Here is a 12,236-nt window from a genome sequence, read left to right as displayed (position 1 = left end):
CATTACACCACTTCCAATACAATACACTCACTTTGATCGGCATAGTTTCTTATTTTTAACTCCAGCTGACGCGAGTGTGACTCCAGAGTTGACACTCGACCCTGGAGATCCTTTCGCTCCCCATCCAAGGAGTCTTCATTTGCAATGTATCTCTGCAGATGAAGAAGAAAACAATTAGTAGAGCACTAATGTCGATAAAAGCACTATGAATTTGTTTTTGGTCAGACAAAGTCTATCCATCCATAAATTTGCTATCATTTTTCTTCCCATTTGGTTCGCAGGTGAGCTCGAGCTTATTTCTGCGGACTGGTCAGCAGCCAGGGAACATACAAAGAAACAAACACACATTTACACCTACAATTTTGTGTCTTCAATAAACCTCACGTGCATGATTTTGGCACGTGAGAGGAAGTCAGGGTACCTGGATAAAACTCATGCAAGCCGAGGTACAACATGTAAACACCTGATAGTAAAGCGAGTGTCGGTACTAGATGGTGGTTGGCTTGCCAGATGTTTATGGGGTCCTTTGGTAGCCTTTGCGCCTGCTGAAGATGTCACACGTTAAAATATATTTTGGTCATGTATGGTGTTTGTATGTTCTGAGTTACTAAATAATAATAATAAATAAAAATGTACTGTGGGAATCATACTGGTTAAGGGTCGGAGAGAAAACATGGACATTTTTTATTATGTAATATTTCACACTTATATACAGACATTACAAACAATCTTGCAGCCGGAATGAACCACTGCATTTTTGCAAGTTCGCCAGGCGAAACGTAAACGTTCCACTGCTGTTGCAGCAGCGGCTTCTTGAGGAATAGGCGGAAGTGACGAAGGAGCTGCCGCGCCATTGTGATAGTAATACTGTTTTTTTGGGGGTTTTTTAGCCAATCAAAATATGCAAATAGAACAGCCAAGGGTAAACAAAAAAAAACACAAAGGCAAAGATATATATTTGAGAAATACGTGATTAAAGTGTGACATCATCAGCAGGCGCGCAGCCACCGAAGGACCTGGACCACATCTAACAACCCGTCCACATCTAGTACCGACACCGGCAGCAAGATTCAAACCCAGAACCAAAATCTGTAAGATAGATACGAACGACTGGAAAACGGTGCTGCCACAGAAAAAAGCCCTTTTGAAAAATGTGCATGCGTGGTTTGTTCAGTTCTCATATGTGGGGAGCAGGCAATAAAAAATATGCAACTTGATACTTTAAGATCGCGATAGAAGTAAAATGCTGTCCCGTTGAGTGAAATTTCTGTTAGTTTATTTCTCTATTAAAGATTAAGCAGTGGCAAGGTTATGGTTTTTGTTGTCATGTTGCACAACCACTGTGAAAATTAGGTGTGTAACCACAGCATGAGAGAGCGTGTGCCCATGTGAATTTAGGAGTGAGAAAATGGACCTATTTTCTGTTTTCAATGTCATCTAACCTGTCGACATAACACATACCGTGGATTATGCTGGTTCTTTTGTCGAAAAAACACAGCTACGTAGTGAGGTCCTGTTTGTTTTTGGCGTGTGTTTGCATGTGTGACTGCGAGCACGTTCAAAAATAATCTTGATAAAATTCTTAATTATAACAACATTACAAATAAATGGAAAGGCACTCAGTCGAGTGTGAACTCCACAAGACGCATAACCCAGTAGTCAAATCAAAAAATGTGTTTGCGTGATGCATCATTAACTCACCCAGAACCAAAGGAGTCAGAATTGAGAAAATTCAGAAAATAGCGTCCAGTCTGCTTAAAACAACCCTTTGAAAGTATGAATACTGTACTGCAATCTTCTCTCAATTTAATCACAAATGTACCTCGGGTGAAATCTGGGCATGCTCTGAACACAAAGCTGATATATTTGCAGGGTGAAGGAGATGACGAGGATGAGAAAGACATTTTAATATTTGTTGAATTGTATTTTTTTAACAGAGCCCAAGTCATTTTTTGTTCCATTTTTTTAACCAATATATTTTAATGTTCAATGTGAATATTCGATATATTTATGAAGTGAAAGATCATTTCTAACAATTATCTGTTAAAGTGCATTTGCTTTATCTCAATACATTTACAAGGTTATTTCTTGCCATGTACAGATTAAATTGAGCAGGCCACGCAGCTACTAGTTGATGGGTACTTTGCGTCACTTCTCTCATGTAGAAACAACACTTTGACTTTATTAAACCAGTGGGGAGCCATCTTAACAACACTATTTGAACATACGTCATTGGGAAGAGTCACAATGGCTAACCTGCCGGTCATTCTCTCAGCTCTTGCTTTGTAGCAGTAAGGAAGACTTGGGCTACTTTAAACGTATCTTTTGGCCTACCCTGAGTGTTTTCACATAATTTGTGTGTCATTGTTGCTCCAATTTACAACGCATTTTTAAGGTAAGAAAAAAGTACTTCAATTTAATAATCGGATCTAAGGGGGAACCCATTCCCACAATTAATCTGTTTAATAAATCATTCACCGCCATGCAATCCATTCTCAGAATGTCTTTATATTGTAGGTTAATGAATCATGTGAATTTTGTATCTAAATCAGAAAAGTGAGACACTACAGTAGGTATTCATTGCAAGATAATTCTAACAGTTTTCAAGTAACAAGTGAATCTTGAAAGTTGTGCTGGACAGACCTGCGGTAATTCAGTTCACGCATGTTGCTTGCCATCATGCAGTCTTGTGATGCGGGCTACTATTCACATGAAGCTTTGACCCAGGGGAGGCAAACTATTGAGGATCACAAGAGTACCCTGCCACAAGCATCCTCTTTTTGAGAGAATATCATATTGTTCCCTTCATCGACACTACAGTGTTCTCTCGCTACTTCATGTTTTGCGGCATCAGTGCTTCAAAGGTTTTCCCAAAATATTCATAAAAAATACATTTAAAATACAGCTATACAGGCGGCCATATTGCGGAAAGGCGCATTGTTTCAAAGAGATGAGTAGACTCGGAGGCTTCGTACATACTCAAGGGCACTCATATAATTGATTCCCGTCACGAGATTACGTGGGGCAAGAAAATTGTTTTTAATGTGGACTATCTTCATCACTGATTTTCACCTATCGCAGGTGTGTCTTGATGGAAAATACCCGCCACAACACACGGGGGTTCATTGTATCTGCAAAGAGAAGCGAGCATATGACGGTTTGTAATTTGCATCTATTTGGCGACTAATTCCAACATAGTATTGGGAAAACTACAGAATGAGTGCTCATATTTGATGAACATTCATGTATAATCCAATAAATGCACTGTATGTATTAAAAAAAAATTATATTCCCTCATAAAATACAGAGAAATGTTTCAGCACTAACTGGGAGTCCAGAGTCTACGGTGGAATTCCATTCCTATATAACCAGAATTTGAATGACAATCAAGATGCCCCATATTCAATCACTAGCGTGTGCTAATCCAGCAAGGTCATAATTACTGCATATAATCTTACGAAAAGCACTTCAGGGCCATAAACACAAAACAATTAACTGCAACCCTAACCCAATTCGGCGTTCAGCACTATAAAGCAAAACTCTGAATATTGCTCTCACCCTGCAGCTGATCATATGACAAAGAATGTACGATTGCACATAAGACAACGCTCCAGAGAATGTTTCCCCGTTTACTGTCATGCACTCTTCGTCCAACATAGGATGCATAATGCTCCTTTTGTCCCCGAGTTCCAATACACTAACACATGTGGCTTGAGCGCAAGTGCATGAATGCAACCAAACACACAGGGCACCACTGTATCGGCGCGCAATTGACAGACTGAAATGAACTCGCTTTGTTTCTGCAAATGTCTTGGTTGCTGCTGGGGTCTTCTGGGAACACCGCGACAGGGCACACATCCTAACAGAAGAAATTCAGTCCTGTGAGTACAGGGGAAACTGCCTTCTGGTAGCATGCCTAAGATAAGCTTTTTAAAAGATGACTAACTCGTGACGGCATGGTGATTTTTTTTTTTTTTTTTTGCAACCCCCAAAAGTTACATACTGTAAGAATGTCACATCCTGCTCATTTCTGACTTAAGGCATTAAAGAAAAACATAAAAATCAAATATATTTTGAAAATGTATAGCGTTCAGAGTAGACTAGTTAATCAATTGAATTGTGTAAGATGAGATCTTTCACATTTCCCATCCTGGAACACAAGTGAAGCATAAGTCGCTGAGCTACACCGTGATTTCAAGCTGTACAATTACAATTTCTACTGGGAAAATAGTCAAACATATTTGTCACAGCATGACATGTCCAGTCACAAGACCACACAGTGGACTGCAAACAGTAGCAAATCTGCACAAAAATGAACCAAGTCATGAAAAATTAACCTCATTATCATGGTGCAGTGTGTTAAAATAAGTGAGTAAAACAAGAAATGGAAGATCATATTAGGCTGTTAAAAAAATAGTGTCTGCTAAATCAATGAAGCTTGAATAGCACTTCATAAATACCAGTAGTTGGTTCAAAACGATGAGAAGCTGTTCTCAAAAACAGTGGCTACACAGCTGAATATTTTTCAGCAAATCAAAGGAAAGCAAAAAATGCTTGCGTCATCATAACATATTATTTTAGCAATGTTGTTTTAGTGACAAACAAAGGTTGTTTAGGAATGTAAAACCTCAATTTTGTTTGTTTTTCTTTACTTTCACAAATGAGCTTCCAAAGCTTTCCATGAACGATCAGACAATCACAAATCAACCAAGTGTAGTAGAATACAAAGGAGTCTAAATATATCCAACATCACAATGTGGAGCCTGCTAACCCGGCAAAGCTGTCGACAGTCACCTACAATACAAGGTATGTTGAACAGCATTTTACAGAACAATGATTTATTTGTGTGTAGTTTAAGTAGGATATTTAGAAAACTGAACTATATATCATATTAAATATGATCCGTGCTTTTGCACACTGGACTAGCTGACTGTCTCTTGCAGGTCAGCAGACAATCCGACTGGACAAAAGAATAAGGGAAGTCCTTGTTTGTCTGAAGGATTTCCTGCCATGCCTTTTCCTCCGCTATTAAGATAAACCTCGAACTGAAGTTAGTCCTCTTGGCTTGGAGCAGTGACAAGCCGGATTTGTCTTGAATAATGCGAATGTTGCATGAAATTAATATGATTATTTGGTAGAATGTCACTTGCCCCCTTAATGAGGAGATTAGTAACAGAGTTGTGCTACTTGCTCCCTTTGATTTGTTCTTGTGGTGGCAGCTTATTTTCATCACAACTCCTCTGAAGGTGTTTCGTTAGCCTCTTTTACACTACACGGCGATAGTGCCACAAGATTAAGAGCCATTGGTGCTTTTTTTTTTTTATACAGACCAGCAAACAAAAATGGGATTTCAACAAGCAATGCAAAAAAGGCCTGTTTGGCATTTGCCATCATCCATATCCGCAACCTCTTGTTTATATTTTCAACATTTTCGATAATTACGATTAGGGGATAGAACAGATTCTCAAGTAATTTGAGTACCTCGGTTAAAAAAATACCCGCTATTCATGTGTACACTGTCAAAAAGAAGTCAAGCTATCCACAGCAACAATTGTTCATGCTACACATGAACAGTAATACGCTGCCAACGAAGTAAGAAGGCCAACTTCAAAATATATATTTGTCAATTTTATCCGATTACTCAATTAGTTGATTCAAATTTTCAGTAGGATATCAATCCATCCATTATCCAATCTGTTTCTCCTCACGAGGGTCACGGCGGGCGTGCTGGGGCCTATGTCAGCTCTCTTCGGACAGTAGGCAGAGTACACCCTGAACGGCACACAAATACAAACAACCCTACACCTCTGAACTGTGAGATAGACGTGTTAACCAGTCATTCAACGTGCCCCCTGCTCGACTATATCCGAACACCAAAATATAATGCCCCATTATGATCTAATTCTATGATAATTACAACAATTACAAAGCTTTATCATAGGTGGAAAGTTGCTACTTTGGATTACGATTATTGTTATTATTTATTTTTATTTTTTATGTAATTGAGGGGCAGGACAAAATGTGGACGAAGCCAACATACAGCCCGTGAGCCGCAAGTTGCCCATCCCTAAAATATGGAATTGCACTGCCATAAACGCACAACTTGTGTTGACTACATCTTAAGTAGGTATAGTATTTTGCTGGCATCGGTCCGGCATGTTTGTTCAAACATTAAAGGGATCATCCGGTCCCTGTATTTATTTTATCAGGAAAATTATATTAGCTTGCATTATATTGATTTGTTTTGGAGAAATCAATAAAAACATAAATAAAAAACTTTAAATCCCACCCTGAAAAGCCCACCCCTTCCGTTACTTCCATGTCACGGGAAAATAACTAAAGTTAAAGTTAGACTAATGTGAGATCAACTTTCCCAGGCATGAGATATTTCACACAGACGCCAAAAGAACCAAAGATGGCGTGGGCCTGTCAATCTTACCCGACATCCACTGGCCCAAGGTTGACCTTCAAGCTTCGGAAACATGTTATGACAAGACAAATGATCACAACACTCCTTTGTGACCTGCTACACCTGTCATTCAACAGCAATCAGGCAGTCCCGTTCCAACAACTAGAAATATACTAGGGTGTGTCGGAAACACAAATGGAAAAAGGCATTAAAGGCCATGCAAAGTCTATACCCGCAATGGTTTTTACCACCCGAACAAGCAAGATGGTTTTCCTGCGATTAAGTACAAAGGGTTTGGAAAAATACTATATAGATTAAGTGCAATAACCCCTACCAGCAGTGGATCAGGGTTTGTGAGAAATGTTTGACGATTAGTGTGTGGGATACCCAAACATGAGGGCCAAAGAGGATTAAGAGCAGTGTGAGGGGTTAAAATAACACCATTGTTATAACGTTCTAAGTGCACAAGATTGTGAATGGTATTCGTCCAAGTACAAGCACAGATATCTGAGAAAACAGAATTTAGGTGAAAAGAGATTTATTTCTTCAAAAAACATCTAGTTTATTTAAGATGAATGTGCTTCACAGTGAGTGAAGGAGCAGAGGGGGGAGTGAGCAAGCGTCTGGTGGCTAACTAAAGCATAGCTGTGTGTCTCTGACAAATTGCACATAAACCATAATAAATGTAGATCCCTTGAGAAACTCATAAGTAGAGTCCATGTCCCTTCAAACAGTGGATGGAAAATGTGGAATTTTAAGCACAAGGAAGGGAAACGTTTGCACCTCAGTCTCTCACAATTATGACGTGAACAAGAGCACTGTGTCGTGCATAAAGAAGGAACGAAACAGTGATATTGAAATCACATCTACAGTTCGGTTTGGTTCACAAATTTGTGCTCACAGTTTTGGGTTAATTTTGGGAATGTGCATGAGGTGCTTCTCCCAGAATGATTGGTACAACCGTATGCTATTCACTGGGGGCATTTTCACTGAAGCAAAAAAGGTTGGATTGACTTGTTTACAGCTGTTATACTGTAAACCAAGCTATCATTTAGCATTAGCCAAAGTAGTAACACAACCACTGGTGACCAGATGGACTTGCGATGTTCAAACTTTTTTTTTTTCATCTGTTGGAGGAACCCGTCCTCTGTTCAAAGCAACCCGGTGTAGTTCGACGGTGGACAAAAGCAAGTGAAACATGCGGCGCGCGTTGATGTTTTTGTCAGGTCTGAAACTAGCATAAGAGCGCTAAATCTATCAAATAAACATAGAGGACAATTAGAATAAACAATTTCATATAGAATGCTTCACAAAAATTATGCACTCAGATTTTAGGGTGGGACTGATATGAAAAAAAGAAACATTCTGCTGCCTTTCTTATGTTGTTCTTTTCTTTCATAATATAAATTCCTGTCCTGATTTGTTTTGGGCATGTTCAATAAAACAAAATGGTATCTGAGGTGGATGGTTAGTTGTGAAACCAACTATGGCATGAGAAGTTTGAAGGACACTTGAGACCACTGATCGAGTTCCGCGACACAAAGCAGATTTAAAGAAAAAAAAAAAAAAAGCAGCACATGAAGGGTGCAAGAAGGCCTGTTGTGTCCAAGTTGCGTTGCCCCAGATGTCCAGAAAAGTCCTAATTGGATAATTCTGCATATTGAATTTAGAGAGCTCCACCAACTTGTTTTGGACGATTCTATTTGCACAAGTAAAGACCAACCAGAACTTGTCATACCGCTTTGTACCTGAATGGCAAATGTTAGAACTCTCAATGTTAATCGAAAGTCTACGCCCAACCACGCGACTCATAAAACCGACTGCGAGATCTTATATCCTTAATCTCGCTCTTTCTTTTTAGTAAATACAATTTGTGGCTAATGTCTTTTTACAATTGTGTGAGAGTTGCAAGTAAGGCAAGTTTGCGCAACTTAATGTTGCATCATGAACCCTGAAGCCTTACATTTAACTTAATAGGTGTCTTCATATACATAACAAAAGGCGGTGTTGGAGAATGGTGAAGTATCAAGTGCTGATTGGCCAGGAAACAAAACACAAAGAAAGCACAGTGGGTCAACAAGTTCTCAGTGTGCCTTTTGCTGCCATGGCTTCGACACAACACCTGTGTGCCCTTTCTGTATTTCTTAGGAAGAAGTCAATGCAAAACATTTGCATGACTATAAGGAATTCACTTAAGTGGTAAAGCCACAAGATCTTGCAACAAAACAGCAGTCAGCTAGTTGATAATATACTGTAACATGCATTAAATTTGCACTCTAGTGAATTGCCGTTTTCCATTCTTCAGTGTGAAAAATGGAACACAACGTTTTTTCTCAATAAAAAAAACACAAAAAAACAACAACATCAAACCATACATTACAGATGAAAAACAGTAAATACAAACATCCTCAGATACAAAATGAGACACACTGTAAAGATTGCTAAACTGCAAATGAAGGTGTGTCATTGTCCATCCATTCATTTTCTAAGGCGCTTCTCCTCACTGGTGTCGCAGGGGGTGCTGGAGCATATCCCAGCTATCTTCGGGCAGTAGGCTGGGTACACCCTGAACTGGTGGCCAGCCAATCGCAGGGCACACAAAGACAAACAACCCATGAATGCCACAAAGAGATTTTATGTGATAAATACGATTAGAGACTAGACCACAGTGGTGAACATTAGGGCTGGGCGATAAACCGAAAATTTACCGTTACCGAAATTTAGTACAATGACCGAAATCATTTTGCCCATGTCGGTAAATTCGGTGAATAAAAAAGAAAAGCCCTTTCTGTCTGCGGCAATGTTCATGCCCCTTTAAGACCGCTACAGCGCCTCTAGTCACGTGACTCCACCCGTCTGATCGAGAAAGAAAACAGACGTCGCTGTCGTAGCTGGCGATTCAAATCCAGAAGCTTTTTCACCACCCACAACACAACCATGCTGTGCTGAATGTTCAAAGTGAGAAGCAAGGTTCGACAAGTGACAACAGCCCATGAACGGAGGCGACACCATACGAGGGAACGTCTCAGAGGTGGACGCGATAGCCTAGCACATAGCTAAAGATAAAGCTCCTCTAGTTACAGTGGCGCGCACAGGATTTAAACGCTTCATGAAAGCCGTATTTCCCGATATGGACTACATCGGGCCGGGAGCTTAGACATGTCAAGCATTTTGCATCTACATCCGACTTGTGGTCGGGTCGCAACATGGATCCCTGATTGAGCCTGACTGGGCATTACATAGACGACAAGTGGCGACTGCGCACCAGAGTACTCGAGACGGCACATTTTCCCCGATGATGCACACTTGTTTATTTGGCTTGCATTGACATTTTCTTTCATTTTATTTAGCATTTTTTTATTTGCCATTATTTACATCATGAGAGCATCTTGGCGCAATCTATTTGCAGAAGGTACCCTTTTTCTTTGTGACATTGTTCAAGTCATGCAAAGCAAGCTATTTGGAATGTTCATACAAATTATTTTTGTACTTTTATTTTTCATTGAAAGTAAAGTGTACCAGTTGGATAATAAAAAAAACAGTCAATATGCAATTCCTGCATTTATTTAGATTTTAGTCCACGGGGGAATTTATCGTGCATTTATCGTTATCGAGGTAAAATTGCTCGATTTCTCGCGATATTGATTTGAGGTCATATCGCCCAGCCCTAGTGAACATTTCATTTCAAGTGGCGTCAAGTGTGACAAACTTCTCACACTAACACTTCAAAGCTTCTAAACCGTGTATGGCCGCTTCAAAATGCTTAAAGACGCAAAACTACATGTGCGGTTGTTACAAGACGCAAAATAGGATTGTGTCTTGACATGAGCCTTCACTAATATATTAATTTTCAATCGTTTGAGAAAGTGTTTGGCCATAAGGTAACTCGCACACGGGCTTGCACATCTTTACTGGGTAAAAAAGAGAAAAAAAAAACTATTTTCAAGTTGAGTTATTTGCAAAAGATTATGAGCTCTGGGGAAAATAGGTGAACATCAACAACACTGAAATCCCAACTGAAAGTAGTAACAAAATCCAAGAAACCCATTAACAATAACTTCAGATGATATAAAGGCAGATTAAAACCCCTGCAGGTGAATCGTACTGTAAATACAGAGAAAATTGTCTAAGAATGGTGAACAGACAGAAACAATGGCTGTCGCACAAGCTCTTTGCTTACAAAGATCACTGTGGATACCAGCAAGTGACCAGCTGTTCGCTTTACAGAACACGACATATTAGAAAAAAAATCCTGATGCCGATATAAGACAAAATTTTGAATATCTGCACTGATAATCGGTTCATCTATACAAAGTAACGGTGGCAGTTATGGGAGGCAAAGCACCCTTAACTCCATGTCTGATCCCCCCTGTTAACATCTGTACCAAGTAGTAACGCACTAGGCAATGCTTTTTTTTAAAGATTTGATTTATTGCATCATTGCCATGATTGTATATAAAATGCTATGTTGTGACAACATGGAATGGAATAAGATTAAGACAATTAAATAATAACATAGATAAAATACTATAATTACAGTGAAGCTTTTACAGAGTAAGGTGGGAGTGGCTGTGTCCCTAATCTTTCACTTGAGAAATACCCCATATAATTAAAAAATAATAATACTAAAACTAATAAAAACTCAACTAAAACAATTGTTTTTTGGGGGGGTCTAATAAAACTTCGTGAACCCTCTAAAAACTAATTGAAAATAATTTCTTTCATTGAAGGAAAAATTAAAACGAAAACAAAAAACTATAATGAAAAATCCGAAATTCTGGTGCAACAGGTAACACAAGTAGCAAAAGCTGCCAGTAGAGTTATACTTGTTCAATTAAATACGGGTGTCGATTTCTGGCTCTGTTTAAGATTATTTTCCATAAATCATCGCTAAAACTGATTTAGAGTGCAGTGCAAAAGTAAAATTAATTTAGACACTTAGCTGGATTAACTGCCTATCTCCTCTAACCCAATGGCACTTTGTGCAAATTGTGGTGGGAAATCAGAGCGTGTGCGACGTAAACGCACCTCTTCAATGTGCTTTCTGAGCGACTTCTCTCGTTCGTACTGGGTGACAAGTTGCTCGTTGTCCTCCTTCAGCAGCTCGAGCTCCACTTCGTGTTCCTGGTTGACAGCAAACACCGAGTCCAAGTTCTCCAGCACGGCGACGACAAGCGGCATCAGCTCCTTCACCACGTCCTCGTCGTACTTCGCGATGAGCCGCTCGAACTCGCGATATATGGAACTAGCCAAACCGGAGACCCGCTCGGACATCATGCTCGAGTTGCAGGAGTCGTCCTGGTAGAGGACGACGTCGTCCAACTCCATTTTCTTGCCGTCACTCGCACTTCTCCACCCGGCTAATGTGAGCGAGCTAGCCGCGAGTTCGGATTGACGTCCGGAGCCTGTTCGCCTGGCTTGTACACTCGAAACACCTCGACCTTGTTTCTAACGCATAGCTCAAGAGTTCAGTGCTATGACGTAAGAAAAACAGTATGTCCTTGGCGTTAATAATGCTTGGCTTCTCCAAGCTTCTCTGCAGAGTTGACTTGAAGAGCTTTGCTAGCCTTGTTGTTAGCAGTCCTGAAAAGACTTTACTTGGCTCCTGATTAGTTTCACTGTCCAACAGATGGGCTCCTGCTGCTGCATTTGGGAGAAATCGGAAAGACAAGAACGTAGTTAATTATGCCAGCATGTAGCATGTATAGACCGCACATTACGTTTTAATTACGATTATAACAATCAGTAATGCGGGCATAAGTGTGTTTGATTATTATGCTTTAATTACTGATTCTTTATATCCATGCTAAATTGTAACTGAGCACAC

At 39.8% G+C, this 12,236-nt stretch overlaps 1 protein-coding gene across 3 annotated transcripts in view; it reads right to left on the bottom strand.

The window, feature by feature from the left end:
• spag9b (sperm associated antigen 9b) overlaps window positions 1-12,057 on the bottom strand; it is a 36,187-nt gene extending 24,130 nt beyond the window's left edge. For all 3 annotated transcript variants that reach the window (XM_088284084.1, XM_088284085.1, XM_088284086.1), the window contains exons 1-2: window positions 11,438-12,057; window positions 32-152 (exon numbers count right to left, since the gene is read on the bottom strand). In XM_088284084.1, coding sequence (XP_088140210.1) covers window positions 32-152; window positions 11,438-11,737 — 421 coding nt within the window. In that variant the 5' untranslated portion in view covers window positions 11,738-12,057. The remainder of the gene's footprint in view (window positions 1-31; window positions 153-11,437) is intronic.
• Window positions 12,058-12,236: the final 179 nt, after the last annotated feature.

The sequence above is a fragment of the Idiotropiscis lumnitzeri genome, chromosome 20 (genome assembly GCF_059441095.1).
Source record: "Idiotropiscis lumnitzeri isolate Australia: NSW breed Sydney's pygmy pipehorse chromosome 20, RoL_Ilum_1.0, whole genome shotgun sequence".
NCBI classification, from domain to species: Eukaryota; Metazoa; Chordata; class Actinopteri; order Syngnathiformes; family Syngnathidae; genus Idiotropiscis; species Idiotropiscis lumnitzeri.
Note: the sequence above shows the minus strand (reverse complement) of the source record. Positions and strands in the feature narration are given on the sequence as shown.